A 24,572-nucleotide genomic window follows, 5' to 3' on the forward strand; every position below is an offset into this window, starting at 1 on the left:
ATCTCTAGATGTGCAGCTGCATCCTGAGATACAAGGAAAATAACGTTGAAAGAACACCACTGAAGGCCAGCCACCAGGAGCATGACTTTGCAGTTCTGAAACATGCTGTACTGTAGCACAGCGTTAGGCTGTTAGTGGACAACACTACGAGGTGCAGGCAGCCACCACACACGCCAAGGAAGTGTGAACAGCTTCACAGCTGTACACTTTCTGAAAGTTACCTGGAGAAAAGCTGCACAAGCCAACCACAGTAGTCATAATGGAAACTGCAGTCAGCCATATAATCCTACAGGTAGTTTTTATATAGGGTTTCATCCTAGCTTCATCTCCTCAACAATTAGATGTCTCCCAATTTTTCAGGCTTCCTCGAGCAAGAGTGCATCCAGAGAAATTTCTAGTGCACTGTTAAAGTAGCGAGCCAGAAAAGCAGTAATTGAGAACAGCATATCCAAGCCTTTTTACATGGAAACTTTTATTCTCAGTGAGATCTGTACATTCAAGTCGCACATATGTTTAGGTCTTTGATGGAGCCAAAGCACATAACAACAAAAACAGCCTGGTCTGTTTGAACAGATGATGAGTTTATGCCTCAAAAGTAGACAGGAAATTTGTGACTATTTCCTTCAGCTTAGCTTCCGTCTGGTCAGAGATCTTCCCTTCAGTCCTGTCAAAAAAGAGTTTAATTAAACTTCTGACATGGGAATAAATGCAGTCAATTGCTTAGGAGAAAAAAAAAAAAAAAAAAAAAAAACTACTACCACCCCTTCTCTAAAAGAGCTTGCTCTCTTTAAGGACTAAATTTTGTCAATAAACACTCCCAAAGCAGAGCCTCACTGAGCTAGGTAGTACAGCTATCTTCTACATAGCTATGCCCCTGAAAGAATGCACTTTATCCAACTTAGGATAAAGCAAATTTGTCCTGCTCTGTGAGCTGGGTCTATGTTAATACTGAAATCCCCATAGTCAGCTCAGGCACTAGGCAGCACTTCATCTACAGCACTAAGGCTATCAAAAACTTGATAACTGACTGCACAAAGCCATTTCAGTATCAGCTTACAGGACAGGCACAGAAGTAGGTTTGCTTTAAGCACCAGCAGGGTTTCTAAACTTAATTGTAAAATGCTCAGCTCTGGATAACAGCACAAGGACGTAAGACAAGCTGATTTAACCTCCAGTCAGAGGCAGCACAGATGGCCTCATGCTCTAGGATACATTGACTTAACAATTCAGTGATTGCTATCTGTGTTCCTGCTCTCACATCAGTACTCTTGCGATGAAATAAAACAAAAAAATCATACCTGATGGTGGAGAGGAGGGCCTGGTGCTGGCTCAGTACATGAGCCAGGAAAGCACTCTCAAATTTAGTGATTTTGCTGGGCTCCAGCTTGTCCAAGTGACCTCTTACACCAGCATAGATGACCGCAACCTGTTCCTCAATAGCCATGGGAACTACATGAAAGAAAACATTCACACCATCAGCAATTTTTCTACCACAGTACATCAGTGTTACACAGAAGCTTTCTCTGAATGCATGCAACACAGCTCAAGCTTTCATTTACGATGTCCAAAGAACATCTTAATGCTGGCACAGAGACCAACTGTGACTGGGAAAGGCAGACACGTCACATCCTGGACACTGACCGTACTGTCCTTGTTTCAGGAGCTCTGTCAGACGCACACCACGATTCAGCAGCTGTTGTGTGGCAGCATCCAAATCAGACCCAAACTGAGCAAAGGCAGCCACTTCACGGTACTGAGCCAGCTCCAGCTTCATGGTACCAGCCACCTACAAGACACAGGTCACACTGAGTTCCACCCACTGAATCGAGTAGTCAGATCTTCAGAAGACAGCTTTCAGCTTGCTTGTGACCTGACAACTATCTAAAAATCCCATACCGTTTGGCCTTTTAACATTTTATGCCTCCCTGAAAGATTTGTAACTGATTTTGTACCTTTCACTCACAGAACTGTAGGAGTTGGAAGGAATCTCCAGAGATCACTGAGTCCAACCCCCCTCCTAAAGGAGGTTCCTTGCAGCAGGTCACACAGGAAGGCTACCAGATGGGTTCTGAACACCTCCAGAAAAGCAGACTCCACCAGCACTCTGGGCAGCCTGTGACAGTGCTCTGTCACTCTGACAGTGCAGAAGTTCTTCCTTGCGCTAGTATGACGCTTCCCAAGTTCCAGTTTCTGTTCACTGCCCCTTGTTCTGTTGCTGCTCACTACCAAAGAGTCCACACCCACTGACTTGACTCCCACAGGTTAGATATTTGTAAACACTGCTAAGACCCCTCAGCTTTCTCTTCTCTAGGTTGAACAGCTGAACATATCCTTCAGCCTTTCCTCACACAAAAGATGCTTCAGGCCCCTTAATAATTTTTGTCACCCTCTCCTGGACTCATTCTAGGAGATCCCTGCCATTTTTTTTTTTAATCTGGGGAGCCCAGAACCGAACTCAGTATTCCAGATGTGGCCTTTCTAACTTGTACCAGGATTAAAAAAAATGGGATTAAGAGTATTTTCTGCATCTAGCTAGCTCAGCACCCATTTCAACACAGAGAATCTTATGAGCCAAACATCTCCGTGCAGATATCTTCCCCTCACTCTCCACCTCCTGCTTCCTGTCTGCAAGCAATAGAAATATAAAGGAGATCCCATAATTTTGTTCTTATTTCATAATGTCAGGAACTCTAAGCTTAATTCCCTTTGTATTTGTAACTCTTTATGAAAGAATGAAATGGGCTGCACATCCTCCAAGTTACTCATCTCTGATGCTATAAGAAGCAGAAGTTTCATGTTTACCTGCTTCATTGCCCTGGTCTGAGCAGCAGAACCTACACGGGACACAGACAGACCAACGTTGATGGCTGGACGGATACCTTTGTAGAACAGCTCAGTTTCCAAGAAGATCTGCAAGAGAAAACTGTCTTACTAGCTTGTTCAGAAGCCTACAAGCATCCCTTAGAGTGAACTACTCAGAAGTACTGGTATACAAAGAGCAAGTCCTACCTGCCCATCAGTGATGGAAATGACATTGGTTGGAATGTAAGCAGACACATCACCAGCCTGAGTTTCAATGACAGGCAAAGCTGTCAGAGAGCCACCTCCAAAGGAATCATTCATTTTGGCTGCTCTCTCCAGCAGGCGAGAGTGCAGGTAGAACACATCACCTGGGTAGGCTTCACGGCCAGGTGGACGACGCAGCAGCAGTGACATCTGACGGTAGGCAACAGCCTGCACAGGAACACAAAGGAATCTCTCAGATTTCAGCAGCTCACTTAGAATTTTGAATTCCCAAGCCTGGGGAGTTCACACTGCTCTAAGCACCAGTGCTGGACACTGAGGTCTGTAAACTATGATTCCTAACCTGTTTGGACAAGTCATCATAGATGATCAATGCATGTTTCCCATTGTCTCTGAAGTATTCCCCCATGGAGCAGCCTGAGTAAGGAGCCAGATACTGAAGGGGTGCAGCATCAGATGCTGTTGCAGACACCACAATTGTGTATTTCATGGCATCTGGAAAAAATGTGACAGAGAGCACCATAAGTCTGTTACATCATCATGCCAATAACCAACAAATTCAATACGCAAAATACTACATTGCTGAAGCAACACCAGACAACATCACCGCACTGCTGCATGGACGGACACTGTAACAACGTATCAGCCTGACTAACTCAAGCACTTTCAAGAGGGAATGTATGGCAGCTATTGTCTACCACTTGCAAACATCTTTCTCCTTTGAAGTGTGGTTTAAACTCCAGTTAAAGACACACTTAAGCTCTAGAAGTCATTCTGAGCCCAAGGTGTCTGAGCTTTTAGCTTTTGAAATGAAGTATTATAATCTTTCATAGACCAAGTTGTTACTGAAATATATATTTTTTCCCCCTACTAACCATGATTCTGCTTGACCAGCAGCCCAGAAGTAATCTACTAAATTTCTTCTGAGCTACATTTGCAGCCATGTGTATAGGTTACATATGCAGCCACTTTTGTCAGACATGTTACTGTTTCTGAAGGGAAGTTATCAAGCAATTTGCATGACTGGGCAGTAAAGACTCCTCACTAAACTGCCATTCATGCTAATGTCCATCAGTACTTGTGAGACACAGCTTGTAAATCATGCCTGCCTGTCAAATTCCTATGTTATTATATAAGATGTTACATTTAGCCAAGCTCAAGTATCAGGAAAAAGCCTGTTACCTGCATCAGTGAGCCTCTTCACCAGCTGAGCAACAGTAGATCTCTTCTGGCCAATGGCAACATAGATACAGTACAGCTTCTTTTTCTCATCTGTTCCATCATTAAATCGTTTTTGGTTGATTATAGTGTCAATGGCAATTGAAGTTTTCCTAAATAATGCAGAGGTAGGTTAAACTAAGCTGCCCATCTTTCTCCCAGTCTCCCACTCAGCTATGTACAGAATGCTGTATAAAGGTGAACACAAGTCTCTGTTTATGGAAACACTTTTAGTTTGAGCCCTTAACTCACCCGGTCTGCCTGTCACCGATGATCAGCTCACGCTGGCCACGACCAATGGGCACCAAGCTGTCCACAGCCTTAATACCAGTCTGCATAGGCTCCCGCACAGAGATTCTGGGAATGATGCCAGGGGCCTTCAAGCCAACTCTTCTACGTGTCTTAGATGTAATAGGACCCTTAAAAGAGGGAGGGGGGAAAAAAAAAAAAAAAACATGCTGCAGTCTCTATCACACAGAAGCAAGCTTAAGATTTAGTGTTATCAGACTTAGTTACACTTACCTTCCCATCAATTGGATTGCCCAAGGCATCTACAACACGGCCCAGCAGCTCTTCCCCAACTGGAACATCCACAATGGCACCAGTCCTCTTCACAACATCCCCTTCCTTGATCAGTCTGTCATTACCAAACACGACAACACCAACGTTGTCGGGCTCCAAGTTCAAGGACATCCCCTAGGATAGCAATCATGGTATCATGAGAAGAATGATATCTGCATCCATGCTGAGCTCCTGACAGTTTAGTGCTGACGCAGTTAACATGGATCACTGGTGATCTCAATCTAATTCAGAGCAATCACCAATGTTCTGCTTGCATATCCTTCCATACAGGCAACAATATCTGCATAAACCTTGAATTTATGATATTTTTAATTGCAATTCCAGCACTCATCACTCCTGCTAAGAAAAACTAAAAGGATTATCAGGGTTCAAATAAATTTACCTTGCCTAGGAATTCAGCAAGAGAAAAGAACTGCATTATCTACATAAGGCAATTTATAGCATTAAAAAAAAAAAAAAAAAAAACACTGGAAGAAATACTGCAGAACTCCCAGGGAACAGTCAACTTTCTAGCTTTAGTCTACCCTTAAGACTACAAGAAGTCAGCATATGGCAGAGTGTACTGGATCACAGAGTCTGTTTCTCAACAGTAATCAGAAAAGCCTGTGTGAAACCAACAAAAAACAAAAGAGCTAACTTGACAGTGGATTAATCCTTCCTATAGGAAAGCAAATAAAGCTGAAGTGCTGGCCAAAAAGCAGTTAACAACACCAAAAAAGCAAACCAACATTTGCTTTTTGTAGCATTATTTTGAAATATCAAATATTCAAGTTACAATTAAGTCCGTAAAAACTCCACGAGTCATCCCAAAAACAGTATCAGATTCTTCTTACAAAAGCCATCTTTCTCCTTCTACAGCAAATAAATTGCTTTAGTGAAAGCTAACCTTCAGCCCAGACGAGAACTCAACCATTTCCTCTGCTTGGACATTTCTCAGGCCATACACACGGGCAATACCATCACCAATCGAGAGCACACGGCCAGTCTCCTCAAGTTCAACAGAGGTGTCAGCTCCCAAAATACGTTCCTCAAGAATAGAAGATACCTCAGCGGTGCCTAGGAGATATTTCAAACCAGATTCAGTGAATTAATGTGCAGTATGAACACAGTAAGCTTGTCTCAAATTCACAGGTTAACACAGCTTCTCTTAAATCTGTCATAAAACACAGAAAGCAACGCTTTTCCTTACATATGATGCATGAGGCAAATGACAGCTTCTGTACACACAGCTAATAAAAGCAGCTTCAATTCATTACTGCATCAGTTTCAATTGAAACAGTGAAAGACATTTAGTTTAGTCATCAATTTCCTTCAGAATGCCCTACAGTCAATTCCTCTCTCTGGAGAGACATCAGTCTGAATAGGTCATATTTAGCTAAGAAAGAAGACATGTTAGTTTCACAGGCAGAGAACTGGATACAGCAGAACACTGCCAACTCACTGGTAACCCCATAACCAAATGTATTTTAAAGGTACTTAATACATGTAAGCAGCAAGTTGTTCAATACAAGCCATTTAATGTATTATTAAATTAATGAGTATTCTCTATCTTCTCTAATTTGGTAGCATGCCTGGAACAACATTTTGTTTCCTCAGCTGAGATGCCCCAAGGATCACAGTGAAAATTATTTCTTCATAGTATCCTTAGTCTAAGCAGTGTCAAAAATTGGAGGTGGGCCAGAACCAAATACTGCTACGCAGCGCTGCAGCCTCACTGAGATGCTGGCAGCCACAAGAATTATACCCAAGGACACAAGGTCAAATTCAAGCAAGCCTGAGAAAGCCATTCGTTCCCTAATATTCCTCTACCAAGCAGATAAGAAACTGCAATTTGAGGTGGTTTTGGGTTTTTTCCTTTTTTTTTTTTTTTTTTTTCTTTCCAGATAGTTCTGCAGAGCTTAAAGACTGAGGCGGATCTCTCTAGGGAATTTAAGTTGATATGCGATCATTCTTTTTGTTTGGGCATAACTTGAACAATTATTAAAGTGACATCTCCTGGATGTGACCCCTATAAGTGGTATTTTGCTTTCCTACACAGTACACTGACATCCTGGTGGATTTTATCAGCTGACACACACACCTCACACTCTGAACTAGCTGACTGATCATGCTTTTAAGCAATATTCTTACAGTACAGACCCTTCTTCAGACTTACCTGTTTTCTGAAAACCCATTTTGGAGGCATGGATGTTTCTGGTAGCAACAAACGCTGCACCAAGGGTGTTTCTGGAAACCTAAAATAAACAATTGTTTCAGTAAGGCTTCCTTGATCACACAGAAGGGAGGCTATATTAATTTTTCAATGAGGCTTAGATATCCACCCTGTCTCCATTTTGAGCCGTCCTGCTGCGAGGCCAAAAAGCCGCATTTACAGCATCAAACCCAGCTCCCACTCATGTGAGAGGATACTCCGACAAGGTCAGGAGCACAAGCACACGGGCTCACCTTCACAGGGCACAGGGCTCGTTCCCCGCCCGCTTTCCAGCTGAGGACACCAGCGGGCACAGCACCGAATCACCCCCCTTCCATCCCTCCAGAAACCCCCAGCAGACCCTCAGCGGGAGCCCCGGCCTTAGAAGGCCGCGGTCCCTCAATGTCACCGCGGTCCCAAGATGGCGGCACCTCGCCGCCCTCTTCCCGCCCGAGAAGCGAAGGAGGCGCGCTCACCAAGCCGGCCTGCCGAGGCAGGGAACGGGCGAGGACGGCGGCCACGCGGGCGGACAGCATGGCGCTGGCGGCGGAGGAGAGCAGAGAGAGGCGGCGGGATGCAGCTGCCGGCCCACGGCGCGCTCGCTCTCTCTACAAAATGGCGGTGCCTCGCTCCGCCCCGTTGGGCGTTGGGGAGCAGAACCGCTCTTTCAGCGCTCCGCCTTGCGGCCCGGCCAATGGATGCGGTGCTTCGTACGAAGTGCGGCGTTTGGAGAACGTCTTCCCTGGGAGTGGGCGGGGGGAGAGCACGGAAACTGCGGGTGGTGGGGGGTTGTGCCGGTGCCTAGTCATAGCTGGGGTTGCTGGGGACGGGGAGGGCTGTGGTAGCCGGGTTGAGGGCGGCAGGTCGAGGGAGGAGATCCTCCCCCTCCATTCTGCCCTTCGGAGGCGAGGTTTAAAATGCTGTGCCCGGTTCTGAGCTCCGTAGTTCCAAGGAACTGCTGGAGGGAATCCAGAACAGAAAGATCGCTATGGGCGTGGAACATCTCTGCTGCCCAGAGAGGCTGTGGATGCCCCGTCCATCCCTGGAGGTGTTCAAGGCCAGGTTGGATGGGGCCCTGGGCAGCCTGGTCTGGTATTAAACGTAGAGGTTGGTGGCTCTGCGTGTGGCAGAAGGTTGGAGATTCGTGATCCTTGAGGTTCCTTCCAACCCTGGCCATCCTGTGATTCTGTGATCTCCCATTTGAGAAAAGATGAGATAGCTGGGACACTTCAGCATGGAGAAGGCTGAGAGGAGATCTTATCAGTGCTTATCCATATCTTAATGAGTGGGAGTCAGTGGATGGGGCCAGGCTCTTTTTGGTGATGCCCAGGGACAGGACACAGGGCACTGGGCATAAACTGAAACATAAACCGTGTCTGTGGTAACGATCAATGCTCAGCCAAACCCTGAGCTTGTGTGCATTTTGCTGCTCCATCTGGCTGCATGTAAGTCCATGGGACCAATGGGGCCCAGGGTGCTCAGTAAGCTGTCCAATTCATAGCAAGCCCCATCTCAGTTATCTTTTCATGGTTCTCAGGATTCTGGAGAGGTCACAGTTGGCTGGAAGCTGGTGAACTTGCTCTGATTGTGAAGATGGGCAAGAAAAAAGAATCTGCCAATGTCAGACCTGTCAGTCTCACTTTGGTGTCTGGTAAAATTATGAAGAAAATTGTGCTGGGAGTTACTGGAAAACACCTGAAGGATAATGTGGTCATTGATCACAGCCACAATGGGTTCATAAGGGGAAGATCATGTTTAACAAACTTCATTTCCTTTTGTAATAAGGTCACCCATATTGTTGACCAAGAGGACCCAGTTGACATGATCTCTGTGCATTTTAGTAAAGCTTTTGATACACTGTCTTTTCATACAGAAATATAACGTGATATGTGAGCAATTGGGTGAGGCATGGGGCCCAAAGAGTTATATTAACCCTTTGATATAGTAACCCTATAGTATGGAAAACAAAGGGTTTCTGCTCTGGAGATATTCAAGATCTGTCAGGATGCCCACCTTTGTGACCTACTGTAGGGAACCTGTTTTAGAATGGGGTTGGATTCAATGATCTCTAGAGGTCTCTTCCAACCTTTACATTTCTGTGATTCTGTGATCAGAGTGGCAGCCAGCCTCTAGCAGAGCTCCCCAGACTCCATTTTAGAGTCAGTTCTCCTTATGTTTTCATTAATGACTTGGATGTAGCACTAGGTGGTATTTTGAGCACAATCATTGACAGTACTCAACTGACAGGAGATGTTGGCTCTATCAAGGGTGGAGAGGACTTACAGAGAAACACAGACAAATTAGAGAGCTGAGCAATCGCCAACCACATGAAGTTTAACAGCGAGTTCTGAATTCAGCATATGGGGATGCACTGAGCTTTACATATAGACTAGAGATGAGGTGCAGGAGAGCAGTCCTGCTAAAAGAGATCTGAGGGTCTTGGCTGATGGCAAGTTAAACGTGAGTCAACTATCTGCCCAGGGAGCCAGGAAGGCCAACCATGTCCTGAGATACATAGAGCACAGCACTACTGACAGGCCAAGGGAAGTGATTGTCCCAGTCTGCACTGCACTGTTGCAGCCTCACATTAAGTACTGTGTGCAGTTCTCAGCACCACAATACAAAGCCAACACTTAGAGAGTGTCTAAAGGAGGGCCATAAAGATGGTGAGGGATCTGGAAGGCAAAGCATGTGAAGAGCAGCTGAGGTCCTTTGGTTTGTTCAGCCTTGTGTGGAGCCAGGAACTGCACTCAATGATTCTTATGGATTCATTCCAACTCAGCATATTTCTGTGATTCTGAAGGAAGTTCCCTATGAGTACGAGGAAAAACTACCTTGAATGAGACAGAGCACTGGCACAGGCTGCCCAGAGAGGTGGTGGAGTCTCCTTGTCTGGAGATACAACTTGCCTGGACACTTTCCTGTGTAACCCACTGTAGGGAACCTGCTTTAGCACGCTGTTGAACTAGGTGATCTCCAGATGCTCCTTCCAACACCTGCAATCTCATGATTCTGTGAAAACGAGGCCAAAAAGTGCTTTAATCCTTCCTGCAGTCTGGGAAGGGGCTGAGAGTGTGCAGCTCCTCGCCAGACTCCTTAATTATATTGTCGTTAATTATCAATCTCCTGAAGCACATTAAAAAGGATGGGTTTCAAGAGGTGACATTGTTTTATTCCACATAAGATGTAAGGTGGAATATTCCCACAAATCAAGCATGCCAACTCTTCATACTAGCTTATATTTATAGTCCAAAAAGTTTTCACCGCAGCCTACTTAATGTGTAAGTCCTACCTACTACATATTCACAGCATTATGTAAGTACAAGGTTATGTAATGTAACTGAATCTTCTGTGCTTGCTTGGGGTCTTTGGTGGTCTTCAGTGGCATTTGGGGAGGTGTCCCACTCATTTTATACACACTTGGGTGCAAGGACACTTAATTTCTTCTGCTTTGTTACTGTTCTGGACTTGTGCCTCATTTCAAGGATATGTCTTGTTGTTTCTTATTTATAGCCATCTTGGATCTTTGAGGAGAAGCATTCAGTTTTGGGAAGGTTGCTTATCCTAGATAAGCAGGACACCTGGGACTTAAAGCAGGGCTTTGACCTTGAGCCAGACGAAAATGTGTGACACCGCAGCAGCTCGGCTGCTTTGATGATGTATTTTGCAAGAAGGACCCTGACTTTTTAAATGTAAACAATAAACACACATATTTTGCCCTTTAGCTTAAAAATGATTTTCGTCCCTTCTGGTTAAAGGATTTGACGTGATGTGAATGGAAACACACAATTCCATCAAAAAAGAAATCACCTCAAATCACTGTACTACTTAAAAGCCTTATTTCCTTAAAAGCTTTGGGTCCATAAGGGGAAAAGTAAATTCTCTGGAAACACGGAGAGCTTTAAAATCAGCTGTTATACAAGAGCTTGCTGTGCATGACGAATCGCCCAGTCCAGCCCCCCCCCTCCGGTACTACAGCTCCCAGCGGGCCTTGCGGCACTGCAGCTCCCAGCGGGCCGTGCGGCGCGCCCTCCGAGCGCAGGGAGTGCCGGGATGGCGGCGGGAGGCTCGAGGGCGTCGGAAGCTTTTAAGGAGAAGTTGCTGCGGGTAACGGTGGGGCCGGGGGATGGAGACGGGAAACGGTGTTATAAACTTCAGGGAGTGCCTGCAGCGGAGATTTGGGATGCCGTCTGTTTACACTTGTACTTTGAGTGATGTCGCAGGGGTCGTTTCTCAGGAATGCAGAGCTTGCAGCACATCGCTTTTCTTATGTCCGGGTGTTACTTTCTGTCTTTTCACTGGCCTCTTCTTTTATTCCCCCCGGTTAGATTACTTCATGGCTGAAGAAAACATTTGAAAATGTGCCGCAGTTTGAAGCGAACGCGCAGACCACTGATCTCTTGCATATGTTTGTGGAATACAGTGAAGAAAAAGAGAGAGATGTTTCATTTCTGATAGAAGACATGAAGCAAAGGGCAGCAGAATACGATGCAGATGGTGAGCTAAAGGCTCCACTTGTTAGCTTCTTTAGAGGGGTTTTTCCTAGTGATCTTGTAGACTGTTAAAATGTGAAGCTCAACTATATTAAAAAAGAAATAGCAGTAGGCTAAGCACTTGTTGTGCTACAGCTTTTACTGTAAGGCAAGGCAATCCATTTAGGCTGAAACTGGGTTGTAGCTTTGGATAGACCCATCTAGAACCTGAAAGAACAGCAGTATTAAAAATAAATCTTTTTTGGTTGTTTGTTTTTTAGCGGAGCATTTGCAGAGCCTTCTCGCAGAAAGCCTCGATCTTTCACCATCCTGTCTGTCCGAAGAAGGCACTGCCCACCTTAGAACTCTGGTAGACATTGCAATGATACTTGAAACAGAGGACGCTTATCTTACTAGGTAATTCTTCCCACTGTGCAGCAGAGTTGGTGATCTGTGCTGTTTCCCTCTGGTTTTTTTCAATTCAGCCATTTCAAAGTGAGTTTTCACACCAGGAATCCTACTTATCCAGCTTTTGCACCACTTGGGCAGCTTTAGAAGGCGCGGAAACTGAGCACAAAACTCTAACAGCTCTAATGTCCGTCCCATTAAGGAAAGCATCTGAAGCCCAAAAGGAACTTCAGTTAAATCTCTTCTCGGCTTATAATTCTGTGGTCAGTTGCCGTAGAATTTTGTTACTAGGACTGTCATGCCAGGTAGCACAAGCTAGAGCAGCTTTCAAACTGTCTAGGCAAGCAAGGACTATGAAAATGTAGCTGGTGACTCAGTTTCACCACATCTCTTTCATTTGTTGTCTGGCCTCAATTCATGTAAGGAGATTTCTTTGGCTCTGACACAGAAAAATGGCAGCCGTTAGTCTGTTCTTTCAGGTTTCTCTGTCTGACTTTAAACTGTAACAGCAGGAGTGCACTGAGAATTGTCAGTGAGGAGAAGGCAAAATCTGTGTTAAAATCCAATGTTTTTTGTTTACTCATGTTTAAGAACTTTGCTCTTACTGTTCTTTTCTGAGCTAGAGGAGCAAGCAGTTATGAACCATTGGGAAGAGTAAGTGACTGAGATGCTTCTGGTTGTGTACTAGGGACATAGATATTCAAGGGCTAAATAGGGTTTTTCTCAAAGGCTATCTGGCAAGCTGTGAGTGGAGCATGTAACTATTTCAGGCCTGGCTGTTTCATCCACTAGAACAACAGGTCTTGTTCAGCATTTCCCAGTGCTTAGGTTGCTGGGCTGTTTCCCAGATAAAATTTTGTTACTTAAAGAAAGCAAATGCCTTCAGAGATGTATTATATTTTTTTCTTTTCAAACACTTGCTATTTACCAGATATATCATAACATGAGGGAAATCAAGTGTTTTGTGGTAAGGGTAGGGGCAGAGGAAACAACAGTACTAATTCTGAGTTGTTCCTTCCCACTCTTTTCGCCAGCTTCTTCTGTGCCATCAATAATAGTAGTTCGGAACTGCATGCAGCAGAATCAAAAAACAAAGAAATGGAACAAGAATTGCTCAACGTTAAGAAAAAAATGACTGCTGTACTGTTGCTGGAAGAGCAGTTAGAGAAGTGAGTAATGGATGAAAAAGGGGAAATATGTGAGCAATACTGTGGACCTTTGTGATGTCGTGCATTTCTTGTGATAACTAACAGAGTAATTTAGTTGTTAGGTTTTTGACACATTTCTACTTAATTTTGGGGAGTATCTCTCAGAATGGACACTTTCAAGGGTCAGAAAGAGTTTTGGGATACAGTTATATCTTGTAAACTGAAAATAGTTTTGCAAGGAGTTTTCAGATGTGGGCTGGCATCTTCCACCCATTGAGGTTCCATCTTCCACTGAGGTTGAAGGCAAATCACAAAAGTGTAGGGGTTAGAAGGTGCCTCTAGAGAACATTGAGTGTGAGCATGGCCTTTGAGTCTGGAGGTGGATGGATAGTTCCATGGGTATTTCCACTAGGAAATCTCACAGCAAAATGCAAATGTTTTCTTCATTCTCTCCTTTTGGTGTTGGTCGTATTAAGAAGTTCAGCTTGAGCATAGGTGGCCAAATGGTGTGTGTGTGTGTACAGGTATTTCTTTGAATGTAAGGGTTTCTTTCTTTTCTATTTAAGGGATCTTGAAAAAGTAAAGACACATCTTGAGATTGAAGGAGCCAAATCTGAGAGCCGATCTCAGAACCTGCAGTTCCTGAGAGACAAATGTGAGGATTTAAAAATCAGGATTAAGACTGCTGAGGTAAGTAGAAAGAATTATCTAACATAATGCTGTGACAGGTTGCAACAGTCATAGTTGGTTGGGTCCAAAATTGTAGTTAAGGGCATACCTGGAGCCTCTTAAACTCCTGGACTTCAGACTTCTGGTCTCATAGGACAAGTTACCACGCTTCAGTTGTTTCTGCTATTTTTATGTTCCTTCTCCAGAACTTCCTATGGTAAATGCAAGGATACTTTTCCTTCTATAACTGAAAACATTAATAGCTCAGACTACTTTATGCTCATTGTGATGTGCCATAGTGTAAAGGTCTACTGAAGAGTTATCAGTAGAGTATATGCTTCACTGAGATAAATTGTGTCAAAATTCTGAGTAGGGACGTTTTTTTGAGATCAATAAATGATTAAATGTTGAAGACTGAAGTTGTGCCTTTCCTGTATGATGATGGATACATGAATAATTTATTTATCATAGAATCATTCAGGTTGGGAAGACTACTAAGATCATCTAATCCAACCATCAAGCAATGCTTATGACCTCTCTAGACCATGTCACTCAGTGCAACATCTACTTTCCTCTTGACCGCCTCCAGGGACAGTGGCTCCACCACCTCCTTGGGAAACCCGTTGCACTGCCTCACCCGGATGCTCTCCAGTATCTTGACAAATACCAGAGATAGAAAGCATTTTACTGAGAAGCCTCTTCCTAACCTTGCCACGTGCTTTTCTCCCGCTAATTTTCTGTAAAGATTTATTAACCATGCTATAAACTTCAGTAGCAACTGATTTCATATAACATCTAGAGCTATGGTTCAGATGGCACATGCTTGTACTCTTACTGAATTGTGTTCTCGTCTGCCTGTTTCACTCAAAATGGCAAAATCTTTTTCCTCTCAGTTAGATTTTGTGATCAGTTATGTATGAGCTCTTTTCTGTTTCTAGGAGCAGCTTACTGGCAATGAGTTAGACCAATCACTTTTGCATGAGTCACTGGTGGGCCTGTCTGAGGTAGGTACAGGATGGAGGTTTCTACAATGATCCATTTTCTAAACAGAGTGGACATTCTGTGGAATATATTTCATTACATAGCTGCCACGTTTCTGTTCTGCACTCAGCACTCTTTAACATTATTTGCTATTACTCTAATGGGAACTTCAATCCTCCCTGTTTCTTTTTCTAGCTTTTTCTGCCTATTCAGCTGAACAATGGAAGCAGATTCCCTGATTTTTTTTCTTTCTTTTTTAACACTGTCATTCTCAGGATGCAACACTGGGTGGCATTGTTGACATTGCTCAACATTTGAGAATAGTACTAACCAAAAATTATTCGAGTTGGAATTCTACACACAAAGAGGCACAGGGACCTTTCTAGTCTTTATCTGACCTCTGTCATCTTCTAAAACTTGAGTAAAGGGGATATTTGAGTCACAGGCGTTTCTATGAGCTTTGCCAAGAGTTCAGTTCAAATAGCCAGCATGAATGACTTCCTCTTCTGAATGTTCTTTTTATTATTTATACTTCAGATTGAATATTTGAAAAGGGTTAAGTGCTTTGTAATGTGATTAACTTTCAGCCTCCAGGAGAAACTGCCTCCTCTTACTAACAGAATGACCAAAGTGGTGCAAATGTTGGGGATTTCTTTTTTCTGCTGCGTGCGCAAGACTTTGTTTTCATAAATAAGCCGTGAGCATGAGAATGTATCTTCTTCCTTGGCTCTTGTTCTTTATGTGACCTGCAGAGATGTTAACTCTGAAAGTTGTCTGCCTGGTGGAGCCTTCTTTGAAATCTCTTATTTCAGGGAGGTGAGATCAGGTGGTTCTGCTGTTAGAAACAGTGCTGTGTGCTTTCAGAAAGCAAAGGAAAATACCTCTGTGTAAGACTTGTACTGGGTTTAACTGACTCACTGCTGAGTGAATGGTTGATCTTTAGTTTTCTGTATGTTTTGAGAAGGATCACAAGAGCTGTAACCAACATCTGTGCATTCCAAAATGCTGTTAATGTAGAAGTGGTGTAAATCCGTACAAGGAAGACTATAGAATGTGATCTACTTTGCTCTATTCACAGAAACTGGCTGGAATGCAAGAAGAAATTGTGCATTTGAAGAGGAACCTTGAGTGCTATCTTGATCTACCTCCTGTAATTATTTTTTCCATGGTTCTTTTATATTTGCAATCAAATTAATTTTAACAGAGTTCACAATATGAAGGAAGCTCTTGCTATATTTCAGTGGCTAGAAAACTCTCTAAATACCTGTTAACAGTGTTAACTAAAAACTGTACTTCAACACAACGCTATTTATTGATTAAGCAAAGCCAAAACTAATTGTATGCTTACCGGGTAAACCTTGTTCTAACAAAATATGTAGGAGTATGATCTCAGCAGATTTGAATTGAACTCGGTATCAATTTATAAAAATTGAAAAAGCTGAAAATTAGAAAATACAGTTATTGAGTTTAACAGAATTTTGTAGGTATACTAACACATTAGGGTATAAATTTAGGAAGAAATACCTGAATACAAATGCAGACTTTGTCCCCTAAGCATGTAGTGCATCTTGCAGGAGCACTGTCTGCTCAGCTCAGTTATTATCTTTGGTTTCTCTCTGAGAGTCCTGGGTATTCAGCCCTTTTGGAAAACAAAAGGCAGCCAAGAAAGCCTGCACGTTTTCTTTCTGAATTGCTGTTTTGAGAGACCTTGTCTGGGCCCATTGCTTTAATTTCTGGCTTTTTCTGCTTCTGGTCACCATGCCAGGAGTTACAATCTGGCTGCTCTGCAAAGCACCTTTTGTAAAAAAGAATTTACCTATTTCAAATAAGAAGAACCATTGTTACAGAAGACTTTCAGTTGAGAGTAATTCTGTTAACAACTTCATAGCGGCTCAAAGAAATCATGGGCAAACAGAGCTTTAGTCTGGGGGAGTGGGGAAAGGCCTTGGTTTTGTGTGATATCTGTTCTGTGCTATCTGAAATGCTTCAGACAGCTAAACCCAAATATTTCTGATCTTTGGAAAAATGCCTGTACATTTACAGATGAGTATTAAGGACTGACATTCCTGCAAGATGTGGTAAAAAGTAGAGCAAAGAGTTGAATGGGTTTTAGGTTTAGTAAATAGAACAGTAAGCAAAATAGTCACAGTTTTGACTTACCTAATACTGCCCGTTACCTCCTTATCTGACAACCCAGAGCATGTGATGTGGCTAACCTCTGAGAGTTAAAAATGGCTTGTTCCAGTTTTTCTGAATTGAGCACAGGGGTACAGAGAAACAAAGGACCTTATCGAAAGCTGCACAGAAATTGTGATTAATTGCATCACTTGTGTTGTGAACTAAGGTACTCATCTGCTGCATGATCCTTCTCTCTTTGCCTCTTCAACCCTTCCATAGTGGTCTTGCCCCTCAACACATCTTCCTGTAAGGAAATGGATGAAGGTAGAGGCTGTGACTGCTTCTCCTTTAAATTCATCTTAGTCAAAGAAGCAGCTGCCTCATCTCAAGCAAAGTAGGACGTTCAAATCGCATTAGGTTTCCCAGTTCCTCCTTCCCCCAACTCCCTGTCAGAGGAGACAGGGAGAGCCCTAGTGCCCTGCTTCTGGTGCAGACAGAGTGAAGGATGGTTTGTGCTAAAAGCGCGTTGTGCTCTGGAAGATTCATTCTTGGCTGTCTTTAAAAACTAGTTTGTTGATTGGCTAATATGGAAAAGTGGGTATTTTTTAGATATTAGGCCATACCAGACTTCTGAAAAATATCTGATTGTTCAAATGAAGCTGATAATAGGCTTTTAATGTCAGTACCTTTCGTATGTGAAAAGCATACACAAAACTGATTTCATTATCCTTGAATTCCCCTGTGGCATGTAATTAGAGTCTTGCAGTGATTCAGGAACTCTGTAATTCAAATTGAAATATTGATTTTCATGCCATTTTTTTCTCATTAGAATCTTTCCCTTGCACGAGTGAAGATTGAAGAAGCAAAACGAGAACTGGTAAGAGATTTTATCTTTCACAAATATTTAAATGGGTGCCATCATGCTAAAACAATCTGTATGCATTAATTGCTTGTGGATTTATCAACCTCGGATTGTGATCTTAATGATCTTTAGAGGGTAATTTTGCTATGGTAGGGCAGAAGCAGTGCATGTCAGTAGGAGGAACTGTTGGATTCGTGATAGCTAACGGTGGTGAAGCAGTGGGACATGATGGGGGTTAGGTATATGTCTCTGGATTTTTGTCTGCTTCATCTGTCAGAATGCTTATTCACTCCACTGCAACTTTTTAGTTCCAAAACTTCTGCTCCTCAGTTCTCAGAGTGTAGTAAGGCCCAGGTATTATTGAACAGCTGCCTTGTAGATTGCAACGGGGACTTTTCCCTACAGAACATAATACTCACTTCATACATATGTGTGTACCCTGCAGGCATTGGTGGGAAACATTTAATCTAGCAATGTTTAGAAGGTCTGTACGAAGCTTTCCAGAGTGAGCTGGTCCATATTTGAGCATAAAAGCTGTCTTTGTTTCTTTGTGTTAGTACTTACTTGCTCATAGACACAGCACAAAGTATTCAATGATACGCCATTCAAATTTCTAATTGCATTTTTAAATACTCTGTACATTTTCAGATGGGTTTGCTCAGACTGGTGAGATACTTGTTTCATAGTGCAAGCTCACCTTACCAGCATGCCAGGCTTCTGTTGGGTGTGTGCATTCTGTAGTTCAGCTTGAAGATACCTGATGTCCCATTAGGGCACGGTATAAAGGCCATTGAGCAGATTTAGTGCTTCGTTTGGAGATTTCTCCATAGGTGACTACTGAGACCACTGCTGCTTGGATTGGTGAAAAACTGCCAGTCTGATGCTTGGGTTAATCAGTGCCAATAGTATCCTAAGGTTTGATCATTGTAGATGTGCTTGTGCAAGAAGAATATATGAAAACTGCTTTGCATTTACTGAGTCCTGTCGGTTTTCTCTCCTGCCAGAATGCCTTGGAGGTAGAGTTCTCAAAGAAGATTGAAATGCTGACTTATGATGTGCTGGAAACCAGAAGACTCTAGTTCACCTGAAGTGTCCTGAATAGAAGATTTCCTTCTTGTCTATTTGTTTGCACTAATGAAATACATTGGACTCAGTATATTCTGCAGCTTTCTGCCTTGCTCTTATCGTGGTTGGATGGCGTGCTTGTGACCTTTCAGCAAGCAAGCTCTTCTCTTCAGTGGTTCATGTAGCAGTGCATTTGTAAATGTCAGCTGTTTTTCCAATAAAATTCTTTCTTCCCAAACTTCTTTTTTTTTCTTTTTTTTTTCCCCATATGTGGTGGAAATACTTCATCCAGCTGATAACAGACTGATAGTAAGAGGACAAAGAGAAATGGCTTTAAACTAAGGAGGGCAGATTTAGGTCACATGTGAGGGGGAAATTCTTTACGCAGAAGGCGGTGAGGCCCCAGCACTGCTGCCAAGAGCTGTGGGTGCCCCATCCCTCGAGGTGTCTGAGGCCATGGGTGGGTTCTGGGAGCCTAAGCTGGGGGAGGCACCCAGCTCACTGCAGAAGGTGGGGTGGTGGAGCTTTAGGATCCCTCCAACCCAAGCAGTTCTCTGCTCTTCACCAGGAAGTGTTCTTACCAGGACTTGATAGGCCTTTACCACGTAGAATATGACTGATCAGGGAATCTGCCTTTCCTCTTTCTGCACGTCCAGTATTTTTTCTTCCCTGGTGCCCTTGCTTTGGTGGTGCAAGCATTGCAATGGCAATTACAATGATTCTTTCCATCTCCTACATCATTGAAATAAAAAGAAGAGCAAGAGTCAGAACTGAGGATTCACCATTTTTTTTTCCACGCATAGAATGTTGATCAAGTGAAGATGAATTCTAGATGTATGCAAATAGCTTCTTTGGGCTTTTCTTTCAGGAGGAATGTAAATGTTAATTATTTACTTCATAGGGGTTACAGTACTGGTTTCACACATCAAATTCCACTGCTCACACAAGTAAGAGCTGGGATGAACTGTCACGCATCAACTGCCTGAGAATCTGTTTCCCTCAGTAGGAAAATAAACTAACTACGCTAACCAGTAAGGTTTGCCCATGTTGAGCACATTAAGAGCTAGCAGTCAACAACCTACATTTTTTTCCTTCCTAACATGATTGCATTAACCATTATATTTTAGAACTTTGTGGATAGTTTTGTGATTTTTTTTTAAATTTTGCTTTCAAGATGAACTTTATCAAGGCCTGAAGATACACGGGTATTTTTGCAGAAATTCTGTGAGATGTGGCCAGTTTGAAGCCGGGCTGTGCTTTCCAATTCTACCTCAAATGCCACTTTCCTGAAGGGTCCCCGTAGCCCTCCTCTTCATGTGCCACCACCACACGGAGCTATAAGCATCTGAACTTAAAAGTGCTTCTCTAGAAATTGTGTCAACACCTAAAGGCACATCCTTTGTGCTATTTGTGCCAGGCAGTGTCCAGACTGACAGCTGTGGTGCCCTCTGTGACATCTGTTGGCAATTAGTTGCAAAAGATTATGCTAATGGTTAAGCATGGTTTAGGAGCTGCTGCTTGCTTCAATGCAGAAATTGATTTCACTGATCTGAAGGAAAAGAGATTCTTCCTGTTGCTTCATGTCCTCCCTGGAAGCAATAGGATCATGAGTTTGGCATCTGACAATTGTACTTAGGATGCATCTCTGATGATTTCTAAGAAGCTGCAAGCTCAGAAGGCAGCTGTGTCAGTAAAGTGCCACAGCCTCATCGGCTTGTGGCTCTCCTCACCTCGTTTCTTTCACCTTGATGCAGAAGAATTGAAGAATATCCAAAGAGCTGATGCTCATGTGATCTTCTGTCTCTTCTCCCCAAATGCCAGAGGGAATTGGTGTTGAGCTTTAGGTTTTTAAATTAAAAAGTAGGAAAGGATTAGTAGCCTCAGTTTTGTGAGTAGTATCTTCAATTCTTTCTGGGCAAAAAAAAAAAATCAGGATGGCAAGACTAAGTGGAGGAGCAAGCTTTTACATGAGCTGAAGAGGTGAAGGGGAAATTACTCTGAGTTAACTGATGTGAAGTCTAGAGTGGTGACAGTAGTGCAGGGATGACTACAAGTAATTACTGCTGACCAAAAACCAGACTGAAAGATGACAAGAGTGAAGTATTTGGATCTAGAAAGAGAAGAAGTGTCATCTGAACTCTCTTTTTCCCATTGTGGAAAGGGGAAAAAAATCAAGGGCAGATGTTACAGAAGTGTTTAACAAGAAAGCCATTGTAAGGCACTGGAGGTTGTGACCTGACAGTTAAGGAACCTTAATCACTTGAAGCTTTTAAGAGCAGATCAGAATTGCTTTGCCTAATTATTTATAATGCTAAGGAGAGTTGATCACGCTTTGAGATAGGAAGATGGATGACTGCTTGAGGATGCTGCCTGCCCTGTTTGTCTATGAAAGAAAGCCTCAGGACTTACTCAGCTAACACTGTTTGAGATCTCTGCAGTGTATTACGATGACTCAAGGCTTGGGTAGACTTCCTGTGGCAGTGGCACTCCCTTAGCGCTACTTCATCACACAATACCTCTCTAGTTTTGAAATTTGTCTGGAGAGGTCTCCACCTCTGCAACTACAGTGCAGGTGCTGGTTCCTGTCTGTGGCCCATTCATTCACTGGCAAAGAGCCCAGTGACAGTCATCAGCAGGGCCAGACTTGGACTCGAGAGATGCCCAACAATGGCTGTCTGTTTCTTCCTATGGCTGGAAGCATAAGCAGAGAAAAGTACCCATCAGCAGCATGCGAGCTGTGTGCCACAGCTGAACCATCTGCAGCACATGCAGCACAAATCAGAGGCCACTTGTCAGGTCCTACAGTTTGGCTTTAGATGGGAATGGGGAAAGTCAAATAAATGAGATTTACACAGCAAACTGGCTGTCAGTAAGGCTACTCAGCTCTTTAGTCACACATTTGCACGAGCAGGGTGCCTTGCAGTGCAACCAGACATCTGTCCTCGCTGTTGGTAGGACAGGACAGTGCAGCATTTCCAAAGTGAGGATAGGATGTCAGCTCAGGAACACAACACAAAGGTCCTGCTGAGACAGGAGCACGCCAGTCTGAGCACTTGGCTGAGTAAATGTTTGATTCTGGGCTTTGCCCTCTGCCCTGACAGTTGTTGAGTGTTTCCACGGAGGAGCTGTGCACAGCCGGGAGGGAGGCTGCCAGCTGGACCTCTATTTTCTGTTGTATGTTATGAAATAATTACCCAACTGGGAATGACACAAACGCCTGCGGACGCTTTTGCTTCTTCAGCCTAATTTCAAATTACATCAGCTGCTCTGCTCTGAGCCTTATTTTTGGAGACGCTGCCTATTAACACCTGCACATGCTCGTGCTTGCTCACAGCTTCACGTGAGGTTCCCACAGCCACCACTCACGGTGTGAGATGCTGCACAGGCACTGCAGATCAGTGCATTGCTCCGTTTCTGTGCCCAGCCGCAAGGAATGTGCCTGCGTCATCACAGCGTGATCAATTGCTTCCCCTTGGAAACAAGAGGACCCAAACCCCACCTATAGAAAAGGATTTAAAATGCTAGATGTGAGAACAGTGGTCAGCTTCAAGCATGAACTTGCATAAGTGGGTAAGGAATTTTATTACAAAGTGATACACTATTCTTATGCTAATATGCAAAGTAACAACTGCTTTAGGAAGTTAAAAAACAATCTTCAAGTTGGTTTAGTGATTCAGATCTATGTAAAGGAAAACATTTGCATACCAAAAAAAAGACAGTAATAAAAGCAAAGTGACAGAGAAATACCAAAAAATGCCAAACCATGAGGCAAAATTAAGGGTATTGGGCTGAAATGTGTAAGTATTTACTCAAAATGCATTGGGTCAAAGACGTATGTGAAATCTCTTGGCTATATATTTTGTCTAGTCCATTTTACGTAAATATTCTACTCATTGCAAATGGTTCAGGTTGCTTTTCAACCTTCGTTTGGCTGAAAGAGTTCCAAACGTTCTTCATTCATCTCAGTCCTTTAGTAAATGCAGAATAATGATATGGAGTTATCATAGAAATGATAGAATCACCGTGTTTGGAAAAGACCTCCAAGATCCAGTCCAACTATCTACCTGCCACCAGTATTTCCCCACTAAGCCACGTCCCTTAGTACCACATCTGGAGGTTTCTTGACCACCTCCAGGGACGGTGACCCCACCACCTCCCTGGCAGCTGTGCCAGCACCTCTCCACTCTTTCAGACAGGAAATTTCTCCTAATATCCAACCTGAACCACCCTGGCACAACTTGAGGCCACGGTTGAACTGAGAGTTGAATACGTTTAAAAATCTTAAAACACTTTCAAGATATATTTGAAGAGGAAGTTGGCTGTATGTTGTATTGCCTGGATTAAAGCACTCCAGACATTCTCTCAATGCACAATTCCATTTTGGGAACTTCTAAACAAAATCATGATGTACCAACATGCTTGTAAATGTACTCAAGTGGGTATTTTTTGCTTGCTTTGTTTTTTAATTGTATACAGCACCATATCAAAGATCTTTTACTTCTGAGCTCTTTGAGTTTTTAAATAAGAGGGCAGCACTGAAACAATATTAATTCTGGTCTGCATAGCCTCGAACACTGCAGGAAATCCTTCAGCTTTGTCTCTGAGTCTGCAGTTGCTGTCAGTAACTTCAAGTGCCTTTAAAAACACTTTACGTCTTGATACCTAACCTCATTTCAACAATTCTGTACCAGGCTGGGAGGATTCCTCTTTCTCCAATTCAGAAATATTTCTCCTGGAAAAAAAAAAAAAGAAAATTAAAAAAACCCAAGTGAGTAAGAAGAGGCTTTACCAGTAAGTGTGTGTTTAAAGTCAAAGCTGCAGTTTCTTCTCTCTTAGCTGAGTACCAGCTGCGTGGTAGGACACAGCACTGCCTCCATCTGCCTTGAAGTAATTCAGTATTACACTGTCCTTACTCAATCATGTAATCTCCAGTAAAAATTAATCAACAAAAATAACAACAAAAAACCCACAACAAAATCTATTCCAAAACCATGAGCTAACTTAATAAATGCTTCCTTTAGCCCCACGCTAGTTGTGTCCTTAATTCTAATTAAGCAGCATGGCACAGTTGCTTAATTAGACAATATTAGCTGGCAAATCCAGCAGCAAAGAATGTTTCTCATTCTTCCTTCTCTGGGAGATGGGGACTGTAGCTGGAGGATGGGTTTAACTCCATGGGGATCTGTGGGGCATTGCCACTACCTTGCTGGTACCCGGGATGCCTTTCCCATGGTCCCAGTTCTGCACGCACAGGTAGAACAGGGGAGACAGTACAACACAGTGAGGGAGCAGGAGTGCAGTAAGGGGATGGCTTGGATGGTTAACAGCATCACATTTGTGATTTCAGATGCTTGCAGCACACAGCTGAGCTTGGAAAACGGGTGTTTCTCAAAAGTTACTCAGAAGTGGAAGATGGATGCTTAGTAATGTGGTCAGAAGACACAGACCAGGGAGAGAGAGCGTGTCCCCTCTGATAAAAGAGAAGGAACAACTGGCTCCAACAGGCACGGAGAAGGCTGAGGCACTCAAAAAGTTCTTTGCCTCAGTCTTCACTGGCCATTAGGCCATTTGAAGACATGGGGAACTACAGTCTGGTGAGCCTCACCCCTGTACCTGGGAAGATCATGGAGGAGATCCCCCTGGAAGTTACATTAAGGCACTTGAGGGATGAGCAGGTGACACAAGACAGCCAGCACAGCTTTACCAAGGGCAGATCTTGCCTGACCCATCTGGTGGCCTTCTGTGATGGAGTGGTGGACAAAGGAAAGGCATTCTCTCAGTCTGGAGATGGAGCGAAACTTTTGACCTTGGGTAGAGATGTGAACAAGTACAGA

General features: G+C 43.3%; 2 protein-coding genes across 2 annotated transcripts; one reads left to right on the top strand and one right to left on the bottom strand.

Annotated features, from left to right (window-relative positions):
* Nucleotides 1-452: 452 nt before the first annotated feature.
* Nucleotides 453-7,605, bottom strand: ATP5F1A (ATP synthase F1 subunit alpha). The gene is made up of 12 exons (XM_042862422.1): nt 7,492-7,605; nt 6,980-7,058; nt 5,711-5,880; nt 4,765-4,938; nt 4,495-4,661; nt 4,207-4,355; nt 3,368-3,519; nt 3,010-3,234; nt 2,803-2,910; nt 1,642-1,786; nt 1,299-1,449; nt 453-664 (listed from the first exon to the last, which is right to left on the bottom strand). The coding sequence occupies exons 1-12, from the start codon at nt 7,549-7,551 to the stop codon at nt 583-585; spliced, it is 1,662 nt and encodes a 553-aa protein (XP_042718356.1). The 5' UTR covers nt 7,552-7,605; the 3' UTR covers nt 453-582.
* A 3,434-nt stretch (nt 7,606-11,039) lies between these two features.
* HAUS1 (HAUS augmin like complex subunit 1) lies at nt 11,040-18,976 on the top strand. Its single transcript, XM_042862356.1, has 9 exons — nt 11,040-11,122; nt 11,344-11,512; nt 11,769-11,904; nt 12,930-13,064; nt 13,610-13,733; nt 14,651-14,716; nt 15,772-15,843; nt 17,641-17,688; nt 18,678-18,976. Exons 1-9 carry the CDS (start codon nt 11,069-11,071, stop codon nt 18,750-18,752), a joined length of 879 nt encoding a protein of 292 aa, XP_042718290.1. The 5' UTR covers nt 11,040-11,068; the 3' UTR covers nt 18,753-18,976.
* The last annotated feature ends 5,596 nt before the right edge of the window (nt 18,977-24,572 follow it).

This window comes from Lagopus leucura, unplaced genomic scaffold, assembly GCF_019238085.1.
Source record: "Lagopus leucura isolate 7727_CA_CO unplaced genomic scaffold, USGS_WTPT01 Super-Scaffold_650, whole genome shotgun sequence".
Taxonomy (NCBI): domain Eukaryota; kingdom Metazoa; phylum Chordata; class Aves; order Galliformes; family Phasianidae; genus Lagopus; species Lagopus leucura.

What these genes read in the sequence shown, in the direction of transcription:
- ATP5F1A (XM_042862422.1), bottom strand. Translation starts at nt 7,551, where the DNA reads ATGCTGTCCGCCCGCGTGGCCGCCGTCCTCGCCCGTTCCCTGCCTCGG. An exon ending in AGACCAGGGCAATGAAGCAG is followed by an intron (nt 1,787 to 2,802) that starts GTAAACATGAAA and finishes TGTGTCTTGTAG; the next exon opens with GTGGCTGGTACCATGAAGCT. An exon ending in GCCCTCCTCTCCACCATCAG is followed by an intron (nt 665 to 1,298) that starts GTATGATTTTTT and finishes CTTTTTTGACAG; the next exon opens with GACTGAAGGGAAGATCTCTG.
- HAUS1 (XM_042862356.1), top strand. Translation starts at nt 11,069, where the DNA reads ATGGCGGCGGGAGGCTCGAGGGCGTCGGAAGCTTTTAAGGAGAAGTTG. An exon ending in CACTGGTGGGCCTGTCTGAG is followed by an intron (nt 14,717 to 15,771) that starts GTAGGTACAGGA and finishes CTCTATTCACAG; the next exon opens with AAACTGGCTGGAATGCAAGA. An exon ending in AAGAAGCAAAACGAGAACTG is followed by an intron (nt 17,689 to 18,677) that starts GTAAGAGATTTT and finishes CTCTCCTGCCAG; the next exon opens with AATGCCTTGGAGGTAGAGTT.